Consider the following 23561-nt stretch of genomic DNA (forward strand, 5'->3'; position numbering starts at 1 on the left):
TAATTGCCAGAAACCAGAGGCCTTGTTCTCTGGAAAACTGAACTTGAGAGGAAGATGAACAGATGCTAATGGTTGGAACATCCCCACAAAAAAGTTGAATACTGCCCAGTTGCTTTAGAATGAAGTGTACGAGGTGATGTCTTGATCGCATGCAGAAGTTTAGGCCAGCCTTAGTATCTTCTAAATGTGAATGGAACACTAGATGTGAGGGCACTTGTGATGAGCACTGGGTGTTGAATGTAAGTGGAGAATTACTGACTTCTACTCCTGAAATCAATACTGTACTGTATGTTAACTGAAATTTAAATTAAAAAAATTGATATATATATAGAAATATAAAGAAAACTATATATATATATCTATATCTATCTATCTATATAGATATAGATATAGATATAAAGAAAACTAGATGTGTTGAGGAAAGCTTTTCCATGGCAGAGAACAGAAATGGTAGGGGAAAAAAAGCAATAAGAAGGAAACAAAGATAATGGAAGGAAATAAAAAATGTGATTGTGGAAATAAAGCTTGCAGCAGAAGAATTAGAAGGTCAAGTGGGGACATTTCCAAAAAAAGTAGAATAAAGAGATAAATCGATAATAGAGGAGAATGTGAGAGTAGCAGTCTCATAGAGGTACAACATCAAAATTATAGAACTTTTTGAAAGAGAAAACAGAAAACAGGGGAACACATTTTAAAATAAATAGTAGAAATAGTATTAGATCATTCCTGAGCTTTATATGATTTGTGCCTCCAGACTGCATCTGTTCTCACAGTGTGGGTAGCACAGTGAATTCAAGCAGTGAACAGTTAGCCATGTCATCATGGAAGTTTAGAGCATCCATTACGAAAAGATCCTTTAAGCTTGCAGCTTAGAGGGAGAAACAAAGAGGGGTTCATTGGTTTGAGCCCTGCATCGGGCTCTGTGCTGACAGCTCAGAGCTTGGAGCCTGCTTCAGATTCTGTGTTTCCGTCTCTCCCTGCCCCTCCCCCTTTTGCACTCTGTCTTTCTCAAAAATAAGAAAAAACATTAAAAAATATATATTAATTTGAACATTTCAAACATTGATGATATCTACTATATTCGCATTGCTTTTTCCCCCGATCTGTCAACCTGTCCCTCTCTCACTGGTAAACATCTTTGTTCTTCCCTGGCCAAAGTGTTCCACATAAATATGTGACAAAGTGAAATACTCTTATAAGGGAACATCAAGGCAGGATTACTTTGGCTGCCTGACTAAAGTCAGCTCCAGGGAGACTTAACTTAGGTTTTAGAGAAAGCAATGTAAGCTGATCCTGAAAAGTCCAAGGATTTCAACAAATAGAGAATTAGGGAGTAGCATTCTAGACAAATAAAGTAGCAAAAGCAGAAATTTCAAAATGTGAAACTGAAACTGGAGGGCAGTTTGTGAAGGACAAGAAGAAAAAAAGACTTGGTGGAAGATGAAGCTGGAAAGGCAGGTCCATGTCAAAGTGTAAAGGTTCTTAACTCTAATTCTCTATTCCACAGGCAGTGAACAGCCATCTAATTAAACTGGAAAGATGTTCTGGTAGAAGAGACAGTATGTAAGAATTCAATATGATGAGAGAAAAAAACAGCATGTCAAAATTAGGGCAGTATCAGAGAGAATGAATGGCAGAATGGGATAGATACCAAACAGCAACAAATAATAACTGAATGCATGAATAAACAAATAAACAGAGTAGGTTTTAGTAGCTGACTGGGTATTTCAAACAAAGTTAGAAGAAAAATTAATACTGTATGAGAAATTTAATCCCTTGTCTGTAAAGATTGTTAACTGGTTATTAATTTCATGATTATTTGAGACTGTCTCATAAATCCACTACATAGCAAATTCAATATGGCAGTCATCTTTTAAGGTTATTGTTCAGCAACTAGATTTTTCTGATTGTTATAATCTGTTGGACTGTACATATACCTCAAATCAGATCTGTTCATTGCTGGCCATTCAACTTAGCATTTCACACAAATGTGTCGGATAAATAAAACTAAGGAAATAGAATAACACAATAGATTCTCTAAACATGGATAAAAACACAAAGTTTTACCTAAGAGTTGGCAAAGTTTAGGTGAGAGGTAGATTTTTGTCCAAGTAGATATTGATAAAAAGATTTGTAAGTAGCCAAATAAACACCATTATGGGGATTTCTGAGTTAGAAAAATCTGTCTGGACTTTTGATTTTCACAGCAAGACTTGAGACAAACACAATTTATGTGTTATTATGATCCTTCATAAAAAGTGTTTTATGAAACTACAGTGGTTTTGTCAAGGCACATAAGAAAGTCATCAAATAGTAAACTTTTCAAAAACAAAATTAATCTGGGGCGCCTGGGTGGCGCAGTCGGTTAAGCGTCCGACTTCAGCCAGGTCACGATCTCGCGGTCTGTGAGTTCGAGCCCCGCGTCAGGCTCTGGGCTGATGGCTCGGAGCCTGGAGCCTGTTTCCGATTCTGTGTCTCCCTCTCTCTCTGCCCCTCCCCTGTTCATGCTCTGTCTCTCTCTGTCCCAAAAATAAATAAAAAACGTTGAAAAAAAAAAAAAAAAAAAATTAAAAAAAAAAAAAAAAAAAAAAAAAAAAAAAAAAAAAAAACAAAACAAAATTAATCACTCTTAAATGTAAAATAGTGATGACTGGATCCAAAGCTTCACACATCTTCCTAACTCATAAAGCATGACAATATCTCAAAGGACTGGTATTTACAGGGTTAAAGGGCTGCAGTTTCCCTAAACAGAGTTTAAAATAAGCAAACTGTTTTGTTTTTTTAAGTAGATCTCACAATGAAAACCCTCTCTGCAACCACACTTTGGGCATTTTGCCTTCACGCCTAAACCACCAACGCAGCTGTGAATGGTTTCCTTTAAAGCTGCTGCTTTCCACCTACACTAAAATCCAATCTTGAATTTTAACAGTATCGACTTTATAAAGTCCTTAGTTATTAAGGTCAATTGAGTCCAGAAACTTCAAGTCAGAGTAATTTAAGTACTCAGTTACTATTTTTATAATCTCATTCATTTTCTGGACTTAATTACACAGTGATTATTCAACAATTAAAATTCAGCTCAGCTACAATTTAGTCTCAGTTCACAAGAATTACCATCCTAGAATAGAATCCGTTAGAATTACTGAGTACTCTTCATGAAGGAAGAATTTCTTCACACTCTTGGTTTGAGCCTGCTTTTTTCCTTCAGTTTAATTTTTCACATTAAAGTAGTATTAATCACAATCTTCTCATAAGCCCCATTCAATACTAACAGTGCTTCATAAAGATGCACTTTCATATTACATTTTTTATTGAAGTGATAAAAGAGCAGGCTTTTTAAAAAGCCAAATAGACTATTTTAAAAGGCTTTTATAACCTACAACACGGTCCTGCCCTTCCCTCTACCCTTGCCCCTCCTTACATGGTTGCTCTGTAAACTTGCTGCCTGGCCGTCATTCTAGGGCTTTCCTCACTGCTCTCTCCTGGGTATAGAATAATGAAGTCTTTTCATGTCAAAAAAAAAGGTCTTTATTCTACCTTCAGACTTAAATGACAGACTAAACACACACACACACACACACACACACACACACACACACACACAAACTGAATTCCAGCTTGAAAGTTACTTTTCTTCAGTATTTTAAAGGTATAGCAAGTGTTTTTACCATCCAGAACTGTCTTTCAGATTCCTGATCATTTTACACCCCTCTTTATTTCTCCCTCTAAGCTGCAAGCTTAAAGGATCTTTCGTAATGGATGCTCTAAACTTCCATGATGACATAGCTAAATGTCACAAACCGCAAGAACTCACAAACCGCAAGATCACGACCTTATCCGAAGTTGGTTGCTTAACCGACTGAGCCACCCAGGTGCCCCTCAAATTAACATTTTAAAAAAGTGTTAGTCCTAGGGAATTAATAATGCAAGCAAATTTAGACTTCTTTATAAAGCAAGAAAATATTTGTTTTGTTTTTTTCCTCCCTAATTTACTTAACTAAAAAGGAAAGTTTGGGGGCGCCTGAGTGGCTCAGTCGGTTGAGCGTCCGACTTCAGCTCAGGTCATGATCTCATGGTCTGTGAGTTCGAGCCCCGCGTCAGGCTCTGTGCTGACAGCTCAGAGCCTGGAGACTGTTTCGGATTCTGTGTCTTCCCCTCTCTCTGCCCCTCCCCCACTCGCGCTCTGTCTCTCTGTCTCAAAAATAAATAAAAACATTAAAAAAAATTAGAAAAAAAAAGGAAAGTTTGTAGTTTGGAGTTTGAATCTTCATCTCAGGGACCTTATGTCTTGATTTTTGCCTGGTTTTTGGGCCTAAGTTAGTGTTCTTCAGATGGAGAAAAGATAAGGAAGGAGAAGGTGGTTTAAACTAACTTGGCCCACTTTACAGTTTTTATAGAGACATTGTACGGCACTTATTTCCTGACTGTCCCCTCTCCCCAAGATGTTTGAGTACCTGGGATATTATCACTTAGTTATTTCCTTCCACCACCGCCCCCCCCCCCCAACCAGAGATAATGTTTGAATTCTTTTAATGACAATGGGAGATAACTTCGTTATTTTAGGAATTTTTAAGTTTATATTTCTACATGTGTTTCTGTTTTGTAGGAAAAAGATGTACTTTTGTTTTTTGTTTAGGATGAGAAATATATTTATTTTTTCTGAGGCTGTGCCTTGCACATAATAGGAATTCAGTAAATCCTTGCAGAATGTATTTGTAATAATATTACTTCATGGTGCAAAGTCTCCTTGAGATTTTATTCTCTCCAAACAGTTCCCTATAAGTATGTGACGTTATGTGCTGAAGAGATTACATTTTGTATAAAGGCATATTGTTAAAGTACTTATGCAGTCTCATCGTTCTGTTGCTACTTCAAATAGTTAATATTTACAGTCACAAGATAGGTATAGTTCTTCTAATTATAAAAGTGAGAAGAACTGAAATGAAGTGAATCACTCAGTATTTTCTATAGGAGCTCTTTCAGAATGGATTTGTCAGAGACTTAACATTTCACTGTTGTAATGGTTACCTGTTCTGCTGGTGGTTGGTAGTTGAGAAAGAAAAATTGTTCCCTAAAGTCCATTAATATTTTTCAGTTTGTTCTTTCAAAGTTAGTGAAATTACTGTTGTCTGCAGAGGTTAGAAAATATTATTAACATATGGTTGACTCTAAGGCTTCTACCCATTAATCCTAGGTCATATGGTTGAGGACTAATTTTGTAAAAAAAAAAAACTTGTTGATTCTATTACACTTGCTTTTTAAAAAAAAAAAACAAAAACCCAAGTGTCTGGAGGAGTTTGCAGTATTTACTCTATGACTAATTAGAAGTTAAAAACAAAATGTATGCCCTGTTGAAAATCTGCCAATTGTGGGGCTTGATCTCATGAATTATGAGATCAAGACATGAGCCAAAATCAAGTCAGATGCTTAACCGACTGAGCCACCCAGGCGCCCCCTCAGCTAGTTATTTAAATACAGAGTTAACTGGAAGACAAAAGTACTCATATCATCATGTTTACCTTTTAGCACAGACCACTCAAGCCAAGAATTTCTTGTGTGAAGGAAATAAAAGAACTTCTTGTAGTCTACACATTAAAGAATTTAAATCCAAATCCAAATTACAAGTAAGGAATAATGAACATTTTAGTGTTTATGAAAGAAGTAATAAGATTTTTCATGAAGTCTTTACATATCTTTTAAATTATGTTTGTTTCTTATGCCATTAAAAAATAGGTTAGGACAACACAACATTATACAACCAGGTCTTTTTCTAGATCTAGTGACAAATATAAACCAGTGGTGCAGACAAGAAGCTTGATTAGGCATAGCTATGTAGTGCAATGATTACAAGTTTGGACTTTGGGTCACACAGGATTCTCATCTTCTCTCTATACTCATTTCTTAATTGTCTTTGTTGGGGCAATTTGCCTAAACTGCCAAACCTCAGTTTCCAAATGGGGATGGTAGCTGCCTCCCAGAGCTGTAAAAACTAAATGAGATAACATATTATAGTAGTGTAATGTCTGCTGAATAGTGAATAGTCGGTGAAACATTATAGTAATTTTGCTTCCCTTGGCTAACTGAATTGAATTCCATACCAGCTATAAGAAAATTGTCTTCGGTTCCTGTTTTTGTGTGCTATACCCATGCACACACAACCCAAGTTAGTAATGTTAAAAAAAAAACTTAGTGTTATGGATTGTATGAAAACTTTATTGAATATCCTAGGTTTTATTATCTCATTTATGAGTGATAGAAATTATAACAGAATAACACCTTCTACTCTTCCTTTTTAATTTGTGTGTCTCTCAGAGTTTATTCCTCCTGGTCATAGCATTTGAGTTTTTTGTTTTTTTTTGTTTTTTTTGTTTTTTTTTGTTTTTTTTTCATTGAATGAATTCCTGTCTCAGGAGAACTATGTGGCCTGCATTAGATTGGACTTGGGGTCAGCTCTTTTTTTTTTTTTTTAAGTTTATTTATTTTGAGAGAGAGAGAGAGTGCGCTTGCGTTTGCACGCACACACATGGTGGGCAAAGAGAGAGGGAGAGAGAGAATCCCAAGCAGGTTCTGTGCTGTCAACACAGAGCTGGATGTGTGGCTGAACCCACGAATGTGAGACCATGACCTGAGCTGAAATCAAGAGTCAGATGCCTAACCAGCTGAGCCACCCAGGTGTCCCAGATTCAGTGTCAGCTCTTAAAATGACCTTGCTGCTTGTAGGTGAAAATCAACTTCTATTATGCACATTTTAGGAGAGTTAAGATGCTCACAGTGTCAATGATGTATTTAAAAGACAGGATTGTTCAGGCTTCTTATTACCTTGGTTAATAGTGTACCATCCAGGTTGTGGTTTGCCTACATATAGATCTGTTAGTTTCTGAAAAATCTAAGTAATATTGTGTCAAGGCCTGGGATTTAAACTGTAGAATATTTCAATTTGAGCAGAATGGGGCCATTTTAAACACAGGAGGATCCTTCAGGAAGAAAAGGCCTTTCTTTCTTTTTGGTTGAAGACCAAGTTAAAATTTCATTAACCACTTAATAGGAGATCAACATTATCCTGTGGTGGAGAAAATGAATTAAAGTCTTTAATCTTTTACAAACTCCTTTTTGAAAGACCAACAAACTTTTAAGAAATAACTTTTAAATCTAGCACTAAGTACAAAACCAGGTAAGTTCTGGATGTAATCACTGGACAATAGATAAGATTAGTCACGGGGTATGAAAAATCTAAATCACCTGGGATAAATTAATATCTTGCTATTTAGGTATTTTACCATCTGTAAGAGAAATTTTGAGCTTCTGAAATAAACTGAGATATTGAGTCTCTGAAGAATACAAGGGCTTTCTCTAGAATGGTCTACATTTTGGCTAGGTTATTTTAGTATAGATTATCTACATATATTGTTTAAATTATGGCTAATTCAAATTTGTTTTGTGATAGTAATTTAGGTAAGAATTTATAGCTGAAGTATAGTTTATGATTTCTTCTCTGAAAATCTGAAAGAAAATCATATAACCAACTCTCATAATTATAGTAATATGCATTTGGAGTAATTTGCCAGATGGTATCAGTTTTCAAACCATTTTATAAATATTTTAAATATTTAATAATGATATGATGAATTTATCAATATTTGCTTTTAATTTTTTTAATGTTTAGTTTTTTAGAAAGAGAGACAGAGCATGAATGGGGGAGGGGCAGAGAGAGAGGGAGACACAGAATCCAAATCAGGCTCCAGTCTCTGAGCTGTCAGCACAGAGCCAATGCAGGGCTCAAACCCATGAACCATGAGATCATGACCTTGAGCCAAAGTCAGATGCTTAACTGACCAAGCCACCCAGGCACCCCTGCTTTTAATTTTTTTTAACCCTCTTTTTTTGTTGCAAGTTAATCTTAGCTATACTAGTTAAGCTGAAGTTACCTTTGGTGTTTAAACCTATGTCTAGGAATCAAGTGGTAATAGACTTAGCTTTAAATATTAATCAGTATATTAAGCTTTCTGAGGCTATATTTGGAATTACAGTATAACTTTGGTAAAGATGGTCAGTCATCAGGACTGATCACAGGATCAGTTGGACCTACTACTGTTAAAACCAGAGTGTCATAGCTGACCTAGACATTTCTTGTCTTTCTTATAATGTTGTAGATTGAGAAACGTTGGAGTTCTTATTTTCTCATCGATATCTAAACCTGTAACAGTGACTGGCATGTAAGAGGTGCTTGGTAAATATTCATTGAAAAAATAAATGAGTGAATATATTAATTAAATTGAAGTAGTTTTTAGATATTGTTATCTTGAGATAATTTCTTACTTTTTTGTCATGAGTTCGGACTTTGTGGTAGGTTTTTTCTCCCCATTGTTAATGAATGTTTGTTGTTGATAAAACCAAGATAATAGCAATAAATTTCAGTACTAATGTTTAATGATGCATAATCCAGTATTACAGCAATTAAATAATTCCTGTATTTTGTACAACTAGCAGAACAAGATTGACTTGGAAATGTTTTCTAGGAAGACCTTTTCAAAGGTAACTTACTAACTAGAGGGAACCCTACTGAAATGTTTTGGAGAATTTCATTGTACAGACGTTCGTAGTGGAACTGATACGGGCAGTGAAAGATTGTTCTAGGTACACACAGAATGCACCAGCCATGGCCAACTGTTACCTGGTGCTCAGTGTTCACAGTATCTGCACACCTGAGAAGCTAATAGCCTTCAGGATAGACTGATACAGATTAGAGTAGCTGCCAGTTTAAAGCTTGTGTGCCAAAGGTACACATAACATTATTTTCATTAGCAAGCCCAGGGCCTGGCCAGATGAAAGAGTAGTCTTTTTAAAAGGCAAATTTGATACATCTATGCCACCCTCTTACCCCCAACTGGGATATAAGATCCTGGAGGGCAGGGATTTTTGCCAGTTTTGTTTACTGGTTTATTCAGGTGGTTATTTTCCTATTAAAAAGCAACATGAGGCCGGATTGTGTCCTTTTGCTCGCCATTATAGCTCCAGCACCTGGAACTATGTAGTACATAATAGGAGGCTAAGTAAGTAATTAATGGAATAAGTTAATGTAGAAGGCAAACTTAAAAGGATTCTGCATATTCTGTTTAATGCTCCTTTCTTCCTTTTTGATATCTTGTTCTTTTAGCACAACTGTAAATTACCTTTAGCTAGTACTCAGTTCCTAATACCCCAGACAGTAAAATATAAGGCACTGTTATGTATCATGGCTATATTTAAAGTGTAATCTTTGAATGTAAAGGAGTAGGTGATGACTCATAGTTTGTGGTATGGGCCTACCGGTTCTGTTTATGGCCCAGGATTGTTATATTGGGATTATCACTAGAGTTGTCAAGAAGGAAGAATATGGATGTGTATTATTTGTCACTCTAGCCTTTAATACATTTGCTCCCCAGGGAGCTTTCTGGTGATATGCTTCTTACCTTTAAACAAAGAATAAACGAAAAGTTAGCTAATAACCTCTGAAAGGGTACTGATTGCCTTCTGTGGATTACTTAGTGCTTCTACAGATTACAGTTGACCCTTGAAAAACTTGGGGTTAAGGGTGCTGACCACCTGCCACAGTTGGAAATCTGCATATAACTTTTTTTTTTAATGGTTATTTATTTTTGAGATAGAGACAGAGTATGTGCTGGGGAGGGGAAGAGAGAGAGGGAGACACAGTCCAAAGCAGGCTCCAGACTCCAAGGTGTCAGCACAGAGCCCGACACGGGGCTCCAACTCACAAGCTGTGAGATCATGACCTGAGCTGAAGTTGGCACCCAGGTGCCCCTAACTTTTTTTTTTTAATAATTTTTTAAAGTTTTATTTATTTATTTTGGGAGAGACAGAGAGAACATAAGCAGGGGAGGGGCAGAGAGAGAGAGAATCCCAAGCAGACTCTGCAAGGGCGGCGCAGAGCCTGGCATGGGGTTCGAACTCATGAAACTGAGATTATGACCTGGGCTGAAATCAAGTTGGACGCCTAACCAACTGAGCCACCCAGGCACTCCTGCATATAACTTTTGACTCTCCCAAAACTTTATTGGTAGTGAGAACTGCAAGAGATAGCTTTTTACTGTGATGCACAGTATACTGGAGAGATGAACTGTTCACTCAGAGATGATTGTCACATGGTATTTTAAGCCAGTACTCACAACACTTGAGCTTATTGCAGTAGTAAGAGGAGGTGGCTATGAAATTATTACAGTAGTACAATGTGCACTACAGTTAATTTTAGGTATTTAGTACTAATTGAATTTTAGGTATTCAGTACTAATACTGGATTCAATACTGTATCTTTTTTTTTTTTATGGTTCTGTCAACTGTGAATGGTGTCATGTATGGTCTGTGTGTAAATTTTGATAAATTACAACTTTTAAAATTTATATATATTTTATGGTAGCAAATGATAAATTAGGCAAATACATATATAAATTTTATGAGACTAGTATCTATATTTTGTACATTCATGATATACCTTTTTCTTAATTTTTCAACATTTCTAGGCTATGTGGTTTGTGAGGTTTTTCAAATTGTTACAAATCTCCAAAAAATTTTCCAATGTATTTATTGCAAATCCACATGTAAGTGGACCCATGCAGTTTAAACCCATGTTGTTCAAGGGTCAGCTGTACTTCTGTAGATCACTATAGTGCTTACTTAAAAAATTTCAGTTGTCAATTAAGTATAAAAAACGAGATAATTTTTGGTTGATGCATATTGTAGAACGTTTCCATTCTTTTCCCGAAAAACATAAGGAATTTCAAGAATTTTAAATTTGCTGACCTAACTCCAGGGGTAATGCATATATATTCAGGCTTTAATGTGTTTAAGGTTTCTAGTATAATAGCACTGGGAATTGGGATGTCTTTAAAAACATTTTTTTCAATGTCTTTTTAAGTATTCTTCATAAGCAGACATGCCTTAATAAGTATGAATGCTGATTGCATGGGTTTTTTTCTGAATGATTTTCTGGGAGTAAATAGTAAGTAACATGCCTAAAAGAATTTTGTCTTCTGTTGTGGGATGAAAAGTAAGACTTCATTACTGAAGGTATTTGTTATAAGTATTTAGGATTCTAAAAACAATTAAGTGAAACCTTTATTTATGTTTGAGAGAGAGAGAGGGAGCATGTGTGGGCATGTGTACAAGTGGGGGAGGGGCAGAAAAAAGGCTAGAGAGAATCCCAAGCAGGCTCCCCACTGAGTTGAGGCTCATACTCACAAACCATGAGATCATGACCTGAGCTGAAATCAGAGTCAGATCATTAACCGACTGAGCTACTCAGACACCCCAATTAAGTGAAACCTTATTAAAAAAAAGGTTTATTCTAAGAGAATATTAGAATAGTAAGTAGAAGATATTTAATAGGGGAGGGTATGAGTTGTCCACAGTTTCTCCAGGCACAAGTACATCATCAGTACAGAGTTAGAATAAGACAAGTTCAGATAAGAATCTGGGCTAGCTTCATGTGGTCCAAGGTCAGTGGATGTCTTTGATGACAGTGCTCAATGTGGCTGCCTCTTGGGTTATACTGCTCCAGTTTGGGCCAGTATTTTGCCTAAGTACAGGGCTCTAAGTTGGAAATAATTTTCCTTCAGAATTTTATAGGCATTGCTTTGTTGACTTCCTGCTTCAGTGTTGCTGAAGCCATTTTGATTCATGATCCTTTGGACATGATCCATGTTTTTTCCCTTCTTTTTTCTCTGATTTCTCTAGATGTGTGTAGCATCTTCTCTTTATTTCTGGTGGTCTGAAATTGGACATAGTGTCTTTGTGTGTGTGTGTGTGTGTGTGTGTGTGTGTGTGTGTGTGTGTGTGTTTTCCCAGTTATTGTATTGAGGATTTAATGGACATTTTGGCCAGACGCTAGGAAATCATGTCTTTCAGTTCTGGTGAATTTTCTTTCAACATTTTAGTTTTCTCCCTTCTATTTTTTGAGGGGGGTGGGCAGGATGTCTGTTGTTCCTGGTATTTTGATGCTTAATAATTTTACGTGTTTCATTTTCGTATCTCTTCTTTTTCTTCTCCCCCCCCCCCCCCACTTTTTATCTCTTTTTTTCTTGGCTTTCTGTAAAATTGCCTCAACTTTATATTTTATACCTTCTAGTGAATATTCATTTCTAGTGTTATGCTATTAAAGGAAAATTATGTTGACACTTGCTAAAATGACAAGATTATTCAGAATTATTGTAGTAGGAGTGTATTAGTCTATTTGGTCTGCCATAACAGAATGTTATAGATTGGATGGATGTCTTATATAATAGAAATTTATTTTTTCACAGCTCTGGAGGCTGGAAGTCTGAGATCAGGATGCCAACATGGTTGGGTTCTAGTGAGGATTGTCTTTCTGGCTTTCAGATGGCCACCATTTTGCTGTGCACTCACATGGCCCTTGGTTGGGGAGCGGGATCTGAGATCTCTTTTCCTCTTTTTATAAGACCACCAGTCCTATTGGATCAGGATCTCACCCTTATAATGTCATTAACCTGATTACCTCCTAAGAGCCCTATCTCCAGATATAGTCATATTACGAATTAGTGTTCACATATTAAAAAAATATGAATTGAGGCAGGAATGACAAAATTCAGTCCATAACAGACACAGTCAGTTTATAACAAGGGATGTTAAAGTAGGGGAGAGAGATCAGGCTCAACTTGGAGGACAGAAAAGGCAGCTGGGGATTATAGCCAATGAGCAGATTGAGAGGGTCAGTGAACGCAAAGTAAGAGAAAACAACAAGGATAAGGGATTCTTGAAGGTAGTTTAAGGATTTATATATCAGAGGTAGGGGATGAAAAACTTAATCAGATATCAAGGGAGGGGAAATTTCTCCAAAGTGGCTTATCAGGATTCTTGCTAAAACTGGCCGATGTAGGCCCAACAAGGATAGTACAGACATGGAAGGCCTAGTTGCATGGCCTCATCAGGAAACAGGCTCAGAAGAGCCTAACTAAAGTTTGGTCAAGGAGAGGGTTTTTGTTAGCAAGTGGCAATTTTTATATGTATACCATTAATTCTTTCTGGCATTTCTCTTTCCAGAGACCTGGTCTTTTCCAGAGAATAACATCTAAGCTTCTCTTGGGGTAGTGATGGGAGAGTGGGGAGGCATTTGCCTAGTGATGTGAAGTATGTGCGTGTTGGTGGTGTTAGGAAATCTCTTTCTTTTTTCTTTTTTTTTAATTACTTATTTATTATTTATTTTGAGAGAGAGAGAGAGAGAAGAGAGAGCAAGCAGGGGAGGGACAGAGAAAGAGCGTCCCAAGCAGGCTTTGCTCCGTCAGTGCAGAGCCCGATGTGTGGTTCTAAGTCATGAACTGTGAAATTATTACCTGAGCTGATATCAAGAGTTGGATGCTTAACTGACTGGGCCACCTACACACTCCAGAAATCTCTTTTTATGTATTTATTTGTTTTTTCTTTCTTTCTTTCTTTCTTTCTTTCTTTCTTTCTTTCTTTCTTTCTTTCTTTCTTTCTTTTTAACGTTTATTTATTTTTGAGACAGAGACAGAGCATGAACGGGGGAAGGTCAGAGAGAGAGAGGGAGACACAGAATCTGAAACAGGCTCCAGGCTGTCAGCACAGAGCCTGACGCGGGGCTCGAACTCACGGACTGTGAGATCATGACCTGAGCCGAAGTTGGACGCTTAACCGACTGAGCCACCCAGGCGCCCCCAGAAAATCTCTTTCTTAAACAACTTTCACCTAGTCTTTCTTATGTTAGACCCCCTCTTTTTACCCTTGGTTCTAGAAGTATTTTCGCAGTATAGTTCTCTGTCTTTTGAGATTCAGGGGTATAATGTGGGTTGTCTTCCGTCTTTCCCTATTCCTGACTTGAGATTCAGTCCTTTCAGGTTTCCTGAGTCAGTTGCCTCTCAACCATTTGATTTTCAACTTCCCAAATATTGTTGCTGTTGTCCCCTCTTTGTTTTTTCCCATCCTTATGGATTGATTTTTTTTTTTTTTTTTGAAGAATCACTTTACTGTAGATTTAGGTATTGGATGAAGGGGCAACATTACATGTGTGCCTTTAAATCTGTTATCTTAATTGGGAAGTTGTAGCAAATTGTTCAAATAGGAAAGCAATTTGAATTGTCCAAAGGAATTTGACATTCTTTTTTGAACTTTGGGAATTTTGCTTTGCTGTGATTTTTTCCCCCAGATACTTAATTATTCCTAAATGATATTTCATGACTATTCTGTAATGTCCTTCTGTATTTAGAAGTGTCACAAGACCATTTTTGCAAAATTTACTGGTAGCTTCAAACAATGGATATTGGGGAAAATAAGGGGAGAGGTGTGACTAGTATCTGTTGGGTATCATGAGAATGGTGATCTCAATTTTATGTCACTTAATCCTCATAGCAATTCTGTAAGGTAAGTGATATCACTTATGGGTAAAGATAAAGATAATGATCAGAGAGATTAAGTAACTTGCTTAAGAGCTAGTCAGACAGTGGTGGAGCTTAATTTCAAGCTTAGGTTTTTAAGACCTTTCAACTCTTCCTAGTTCACCATATCTTCTTACTCTTCCCAAATTGTGTGAACAATTCATTCATTCACTCAGTGAGTATTAAATTGCCTGCTCTGTGTTGGGCTTTGGGAACACAGAGAGGACTAGTTCATGCCCTGATAGAGCAGGAATGACATGGTCAGATTTACCTTTCAGTTGGATTTCTGGTGATCTGTGCACATTGGCAAGAGTAGCAGTGGGAAGCTAAGTTAATTACAGAAGTCCTAGTAAAAGGCCATGTTGGTTTTGACTAGGATGGCAGAGGTGAAACAGAGAAGTGGGTAAAAATAAGATTCCTGTTGGAGGTAGACTTGATAGGTTTAGAGGAGTGATATGGATTTGCAAGGAGCTAGAAGAATTGAGGATGACCCCATGTTTGATTTGAACTGAGTGTTGTTGGTGCCTTAACTGATAAGGAAGAACAGGCTGGGGTGGTGGGACAGAGTAATAATATAATCATGTTACATCTTTTAGGTATATTTGTGAGGAGGAGATGTCCACTAGACGCATAAAATCTGGGGATTCAGTTCACTGGTGTTCTGGGCTAGAGCAATCAATTTGGGCATCACTCACCTAAAGATGGTACTTAAAGCCATGGGACTACATATGATTCTTTAGGTAAAGTGTGTAGATGTAAGGTGTGGTAATGTAAGTCTGCTCAGTGTTACTGATTGACTTCTGTGGAGAATCTTCATTTAATTTCTTAATTTGGAATACCCATAATCCTAGTAGCCTTTGCTGCATGGGGAAAAGCACATCTCACTATTGAAGACATTAACCAACAAGTACATTGCAAACATGCCAGTTGTTACTAGCTTTTTGATTGAACTACATACTATACATCCTTGACTTTCATAAGAAAATAGACTTGACAACATCCACAGGGGAAATCCCAGATTTGAGAATGCCACAAAAGAGGAGAGTTTATGGCACATGTATCAATTTTTCTTTAAGTATAGATAAGTAATGAAAAATAAGTTCCCACTGAGATGATGAAACCAGAACATCTAGGATCACTCAGTAGCCAATTTGTGATTACCCATTAGTCTCCTAGAATCCAAGCTCATTAAAATTAAATGTCTTACATGTCATGAACCCCTTGGCATATTCTCAAAAGACAGAATTGCAAAGATATGAGATTGCTCATATTAGATATGAGATTGCTAAGCATAGAAGCTTTAGAAGAACACTTGAAAAATTGCATTAGAATTCACAATAGGCAAAAACTGGAAACGATCCCAATGTCCATCAGTAGGACAACAGGTAAACAATTGTGGTATAATCAGTCAGTGGGCTAGTATATACAACAACATGGTTGACTATCAAGAATATTTTGTTGAATCAAATAAGCCATATGCAAAAGCGGTAAGATTTCATTTATGTGAAGTTCAAGAAAAGATAAAAAGTGATCTGTGATGAGAGAAACCAGAACAGTAGATGCCTATGGGGGTTAGGGTTTGACCAGAGGAGGCATAAGGGAACTTTCAGTTCTATATGGAAATGTTCTATATATTGATGGCAGTGTTTGTTAGATGGGTATATCTAGTTGTTGAAGCTCACCAACATGTATACATGGGATTTGTACATTTCACTGTATATAAGTTTTACCTCAGTAAAAAAAGAAAAACAAAAACAGTATGCTGAGTGGTACGTGAAGATACCATAGGGGGCAACATGGGTGAGGCATCCTTGTAGTTTCAGATTGTCAGGGAAATTTTCCCAGAGGAGATAATCTTTCACACGTCTCATTTTTATCCCTTTAGGTCTACAATGACTTTTGTTAAACTCTTAGCTAACTCCACACAATAACATTTATTCCTAGGACAACTGTTTATTGTGCTATCCAGAATACTTCAGCGAGTAAAAGGAAGTGTTGTTATAAATTACCCTGGGGCAATAAGTGAACATTATGGCTGTTTCGGTTTCTGTACTGCTCAAAGTGCAGTACTCCACTACAATCACAATTGAAGGAAGGCAGTAGCAGAGCAGGTGTTACTTAAGGGTTGAGTAGCCTCTGCTTGGTCCTTATCTAAAGGTGGATAAAAAGGGTCAGGGTGCAGCCACAAGATGAAAGGGGGTGGGGTTTACCTGTGATAGGGTCAGACATGTGTTTCTATGAATTGCAATTCACATGTTAGCTTTCTAAAAAAGTACTTATTTTTATTTCCAAAGTTATTCATGTTGTTTTATTTGTTCCTTTCAAACAGAAAATAGATACTCCCTTCAAAAATGGAGGATGGAAAGCCCGTTTGGGCACCACACCCTACAGATGGATTTCAAATGGGCAATATTGTAGATATTGGCCCTGACAGCTTAACCATTGAACCCTTGAACCAAAAAGGCAAGGTGAGTTTCTCAGAAAGATTTCAAAATTTGATTTTTTTTTCTATAGGTGTGGCCCTTCTTAATGAAATAGATATTCCTAGCTCAGTATAAGGGAAAACAATTTTCTGGTAAGTGAATCTTAGTTTTCTAGTGAGTTATTTATTGTTTTATATCGTAGGGGAAAAATGGGATCCTATCATAAAATCAGACAAATCTAGTGAGCCTTTCATATCATTTTTAAGAAATAGTTATATGATAAAATATGAACAGTAACATTTTTATTCCTTATATTGCTCAAGTTATTAATATGTCTGTGATGTAGTCAGTATATTACAAAAGTATGAAAAGTGAATGGGATTATTTTACCAAATTTTGCTTTTTGCATTAGCTTCTAGATGATTTTCTTAAGCTTTTTATTTACTTAAATTTATTAGCATGAGATTAGATACTTAATAGAGCATATTCTGTTAAGTACAGATACTTAAGTCTTAAACATACCTATCTATTATTATTGTGTTATAATGATAGCTTTTTGTTATAATGATAGTTTTTAAAACATAAAAGCATACTTTAATTTTGTACACATGGCATCTGTTTATTTTCTTTTTTGTTTTTTTTCCCAATGTTTATTTATTTTTGAGAGATAGAGTCAGAGCATGAGTAGGGAAGGGGCAGAAAGAGAGGGAGACACAGAATCCAAAGCAGGCTCCAGGCTCTGAGCTGTCAGCACAGAGCCTGACATGGGCCTTGAACCCATGAGAACCTTGAGACCATGACCTGAGCCAAAGTCAGATGCTTAATTGACTGAGCCACCCAGGCGCCCCTATTTCTTTTTATGCCTAGACATAGACTAGACAGTATTACAAAATGGGAGTTTGGGGAAAAAGTGATCTGGAGTCTCTTTGGTCTTCATGGGGACTGTAAGGTCTGCCTTTGTGGGAAAACTTAACAATTTTCAGTTTAATACTGTTAAACACCTCTTACTAAATTAAATTTGTTGATGTCATTTGTTTACTTTAGACTTTGAGAATGTTCGTGAATAATTTATATTCTACTGATACATGGTTAACTAATGCCATATGACTGCCATCCTTCTGGGAACCTTAGAAAAACAAGGTGGATCTCTCATGAGGTCTTTTCACAGAGAAAACTATTCTGTTACTGTAAACAACCCAGGAACCTAAATGCATAATATATAATGTGCCATGTTAGAGGAGGCCAATTAAAGATGCTCTCAGGCAAGAAAACACAAAGTGTTTCTAGTTTTTCCTCTTATTAACCAAGGACCTCTTTGTACTTACAATGCCATACATGTTCAGAGAATGAAAGGGTTAAGAAATAAGTTAAATTATTTTCATGTATTTGAAATTGTAGGGGAAGGAAAATTTTCCTCTACTCTTTCAGGTCCCTGGCTGGACCTAAGAATCAACTGACATAAGACAGAGTCACTGTTAAAAAGCATACCATTTTTATTACATTTTTCCATGTACTTGGGAGCCTTCACAAGAGAATGAAGATCCAAAGAAGTGACCAGAGGAGAAAGGTTTTATACCTTTTTGACAAAGAAACAAAAAAATTTGTGAAGAATTGATAAGACAAACGGGGTTTGGGCTAAGGGTAGTAGTACATTGTGGTGAAGTAATTAGGAAGATAAGAGTTAGTATGACTAAGTTATAGATTTCTCTTGGCCTTGATTCCCTTTCTCTTCTTTCTTCCTGGTACAGGGAGGTCACTTTTCACATAGGAATTTTATGTCCTGATTTCAGGGATAAAAAGGAGGGTGACAGTGGCATTCTTTCACCTGCTGTTTCTCAAGAGCCGTTTAATTCAAAATGATCAGTATGTCAAAGTAGTATATTTAGGGAGGGATAGAAATTTAGTGAGCCTTTCATTATCCTTCAAAGTCTTTTTTCATTTTTGTTTAATGTATTTCATACGCACAGTAAATGAAAAGGCTGCAATGAAATGAAAAGTATTATTTTCTAAGTATATTCTATATATATTTTGTTATATCCACAGGTGACAAAATAATTCAATTCAGTCATAGAGGAAACTTGATTTATGAATATATGCTTTTTCATATTTTAAATATCTTATGTGCTTTCAACTGTGCCTTATTAGTATTAATCAGGTACATATAGAGAACCAATAAAAACACTTAAGATTTAAAATGTGGAGTTATGAAAACTTATGGATCTGTAGGTTATTCTATAAATGAAGAAGCTTCTTTCCGTAAAAATGTTTTGGAGGTTAACAAATTCACAGGGATTGCTTCTAACTTTGATTTTTTTCCCTTCTCTCTGAGCAGGGTCTTAATAAATTATAAAATGACATAATAATCATACAGTTAAAAAGATCCATAAGAGAAGTAATCTTTTACTTAGGTAATTCCTGGTAGAGAGATCATCATCTTTTGAATATTAAGGAATTCAGTGCACAAAGTGATGGACAAGTCCAGTAGATCTGTTTGCTGATATAGTAGAAAGAATGGAAGAGGGTGTGATTGACTCTAGTGGGAAACATGCCTTTGATGATAGTAATGGCTTTTAAAATTTTTTGATTGTGACCAATAGTAAGAAATAGATTTTACATTGCATTTGATATGTGTGTTGTATGTGTGTGTATTTATAAGAAAGAGATTATATATGTCAGGGAGTAGTATTGTGCATGTGAATGCATATTCATGAATGAAACATTCTTACTGATGCATTCTGATGTTTTCTAATATCTTTTATTCTGTTAAAAATGCTGTCTTGAACCTCTAAGTCGATTTCATGTTCCCTATTTGCAGCAGACCGGACTTCAAGCTAAAGCCCTCAATATATGGCTTATTAAGGGTCTACATTTTCTTTCTCTCTCTACTTTGCTAGCCTTATCTTTTATCAACCAACCATTTCCTCCTCATACTCCTGCCATCTGCTTATTTCTAGTGTGTCTGTTCCTCCTTTTCTTCCATTCTTCCTCTCCAGTGTTTATCAAGCCCTCACCATGAACCAGATGGTTTTGGGTGCTTAGTGTCCTTGCTCACAGTACTCATTTTACTTGGAATGCCACTTTCCATAGTTTTTTACTTAGCAAATACTATTTATTTCTCAAGATTCTGATTGAGGTCACCTCCTTTATGAATTTTTTCCACAGATGCCTGATCTCTTCCTCCTCCTCCTATGCAGTAGAATGTACTGTTGATTACTTCTTAGGAGGAGTGGTAAAAATTCTTAGCTGCCTGTAATATTTTATCAGAAATGTTTGTTTACATTTCTCTGTCCCTCCCTACTAGACTATAATCTTCTCAAATGCAGAAACGTATTTGTCCATTTGGTCATTGGAGCTTGATGTGCTGTGTTTGATGTGTGGTACATGTTTACTGCTGGTGATTAGTGTGTGCTTTGTTATGTGATCTTCCCTTGTTGGGAGAAAAAGCATCCTCCCTGTAAAAGAAAACAATTGCTTTAATGAAACAAATTTTCTTTCTTATTGAGAAAGAAGGCAGTAAAGGAGAGAAGATGAGGGCTGGTGGTAACTGGGGGATGAAGGAGGGAGGGAAACTATATTTTAGGACTCATTACCGGCCTTTTACTCCTGCTCTTAACCTTTCCATTTTAGGATTTTGTTGTCTTCCACTTCTCCATTTTCTGACTTTCTGGAACCTCTTCTGTTTCACGTGGCTCCTAACAAGATAGAACCCAAACCTGGGTCTGAGGAGTCCTTACCCTGTTTTCCACATCTGTGAAAGAATGCTAATGTCTGTGACTTTAGCAGTTATTTTTTAATGTGTTTTCCTATAGAATCATTGTTATAAATTGTGGATTGCTTTATATTACCATTAATATACTTAATACATTATGGATCAGTTCTGATTTTGTGGTCTATCCTCTAAGCCTTTGCACATTTACAACATTAAGAACATGTGTACTGGGTTCCAAACAATTAACTTCCAGAGTTTTTAGGACATAAAAGTTTTCTAATTTAGGTGTGACTTTCAGTTGAGGTATTACCAGCAGCCTGGATTTTACTCTTTATAGCAGTAGCTTTGTGTTACACTCTTGCATATATGTACATATGTAGACCTATAAATATTATTTTAAAATAATTGAACATTTTTCCTTAGAGTTTTATTTGATATGGATGGAAACTTCAACCACAAGAGTAATTGTAATTGTTTGAGAAGTACAAATTTATAAATAACTGCTAGAATGATATGAATAAAATTTAATTCTCTTTAGGTGTAATTCTCTCTGGCAAGATACTATCTTAATTCTAGAGTTTCTGCCATAGCATTTAAGTGATATAATAAATACAGACTCATTCATAGATATCTGTAATTTTATGGACCACATAGTTTTGGATACTGTTTATATTTCTGACACATTTCTGTACAGGAATTTGGATCTAATATGTTTTACTCAAACAATAGCATTAATTAAATAATAGTCTGTGCTGTTGGTATATCTGACTGACCGGATGTTACTTTTTTTTTTTTTTTTTACAATAAAATCACTATATACAAACATTAAAAATTTTATTTTTTAAAAAGTTGCTAAAGTACATACCATGTAAACTTAATATTTAGTTACTTCTGAGGGGCACCTGGGTAGGTCAGTTGGTTTAAGTGTCTGACACTTGATTTTGGCTCAGGTTGTAATCTCATGGCTTGTGAGTTTGAGCCCCTCATCATGCTTGGGATTCTCTCTCTCCCCTTCTTTCTGCCCCTACCCCTCCTGCTCGCTCTCTCCAAAGAAATAAAACTTAAAAAACTTTTTAAAAAAAATATTAATATATTTCTTATTTTGTCTCATTCTGGGTGTTAGAGGACAGGATGTTTTTTATTGATTTCTATTATTGATTTTATATTCATGATAAAAGTGCATAATATTTGAGTAAAGTTATTATCCTCTTTTTGGGTTAGTGATTTATTTAATAGAAGGATCTTGTATTATATTTTAGTGAAGAGCATATTGTTGCTATTATTACAATGTATGCAACCAATTAAGTTCATTTATTTTTCTTACTGTTTATAAGCTGCTAGTTTAATGAGCTCTTGTTTTTTTGTTAGACATTTTTGGCTCTCATAAACCAAGTGTTCCCTGCAGAAGAAGACAGCAAAAAAGATGTGGAAGATAATTGTAAGTATCAAGTTAAAAAATAGTTCTTAGCACAGAAAAGGAAGCTATCCTTCCAAAAAACAAACCAGTGGTTATATTACTAGGTATACTATACTGGTTCAGAAGAAATGTAGCCTTTTGACATGAAGGTTCATGTGAATGGAGGAGCTCAAAAGTCCTGAATTCATTATTGTTTCACATTTGCACTATGGTGAAAGAGTCTCTTGAATGCCCTTTTAGTGTTATCTCAGTTGTGTAAATGTGGGGAATGGTAATAATTTACTATGAAGCCTGAACTAAAGATCTCTTGTTAACAGTTTGGAAAGAGTTATTTTGAGCCTCCTCTAGAATCAGATGATTTTTATGGTAGTATATGTGGTTCAGTAATTTGGAAGTTGAGTCAAGAGGACCCATTTAATGTCACTGTTTAAAGGAAACAGACATTAAAAAAATGTATAATAAGAGGAGCCTGCGTGGCATAGTTGGTTGAGCCTCCGACTCTTGATCTCTGCTCAGGTCATGATCTTGCGGTTTGTCAGTTCGAGCCCTGCATCGGACTCTACTGATGGCGTGAAGCCTGCTTGGGATTCTGTCTCTCCATCTCTCTGCCCCTCCCCAGCTTGTGCGCGCTCTCTCTCTCTCTCTCTCTCTCAAAATAAATTAACTTAAAAAGTTCTTTAAATGTATAAGTACTAATTGAAAAATTGATTTTAGGACATTATATTTTACCTTAGCATGTTTGGTGGAAAAACTATACAGTGAACCAGGCCATGTTTATTCTTTTGTTTTCAAGGTTAAGCAGTTTCATTTTTTTATTTGGCAGTAAATATTTAAGAATCATATCCAGTTGTCTTGGTATCATTATTGGTATCTGACATTAAAAACTGTCTACTTAACGAGGTACCTGAGTGGCTTAGTCAGTTAAGTGTCCAACTTCGGCTCAGGTCATGATCTCACAGTTTGTGAGTTGAGCCCTGCATCGAGTTCTGTGCTGACTTTGGAGCCTAGAACTTGCTTCAGATCCTGTATCTCCCTCTCTCTCTGCCCCTCCCCTGCTTGCACCCTGTCTCTCTCTCAAAAATAAATAAACATTAAAAACAAAAAACAATTCTCCATTTAAAACAGGTAAGAGGTGCCTGATTGGCTCTGTTGGTAGAGCATGCAATTCTTGATTTTAGGGTTTTGGGTTCAAACCTCACATTGGGTGTATTTTAAAAATAAAATCTTAAAAACAAAAAAAGGTAAGAGAAAGGAATGTATTTTGTCCTTGTTGATTTTTATTTAGAGTTCACATTTGAGTAAGCCTCTAATGTCCCAAGTATGGATGGGACAGCATGGAATAGTGGAGTAATAGGAGACACAAGGGACTCAGGGAGAGCCTGAGTTCACATTCTGACTATGCTGTTAGAAAGATGTGTGCCTGTGAGCAATTTATCTCTCCTCTTAGAGCATCTCATCTGTAAAATGGGAGTAATAATGTGTATGTGGCATGTTTAGAGATGATATATTTAAAATCCGTGGTGTAGTGCCTGACCTTCATCAGTCTCTCAAATGGTAGCTGTTATTATTTGGTGTAAGAGATTGAGGAAAAAAAATTTGGATTTCCGTTTTCC

The 23561-nt window shown here is 36.2% G+C and overlaps 1 protein-coding gene across 7 annotated transcripts in view; it reads left to right on the forward strand.

Annotated features, from left to right (window-relative positions):
* Positions 1-23561, forward strand: part of MYO6 (myosin VI) — a 143304-nt gene that overhangs the window by 41532 nt on the left and 78211 nt on the right. For all 7 annotated transcript variants that reach the window (XM_042939199.1, XM_042939200.1, XM_042939203.1 and 4 more), the window contains exons 2-3: positions 16729-16867; positions 21900-21969. In XM_042939199.1, coding sequence (XP_042795133.1) covers positions 16751-16867; positions 21900-21969 — 187 coding nt within the window. In that variant the 5' untranslated portion in view covers positions 16729-16750. The remainder of the gene's footprint in view (positions 1-16728; positions 16868-21899; positions 21970-23561) is intronic.

Source organism: Panthera leo, chromosome B2 (assembly GCF_018350215.1).
Source record: "Panthera leo isolate Ple1 chromosome B2, P.leo_Ple1_pat1.1, whole genome shotgun sequence".
NCBI classification, from domain to species: Eukaryota; Metazoa; Chordata; class Mammalia; order Carnivora; family Felidae; genus Panthera; species Panthera leo.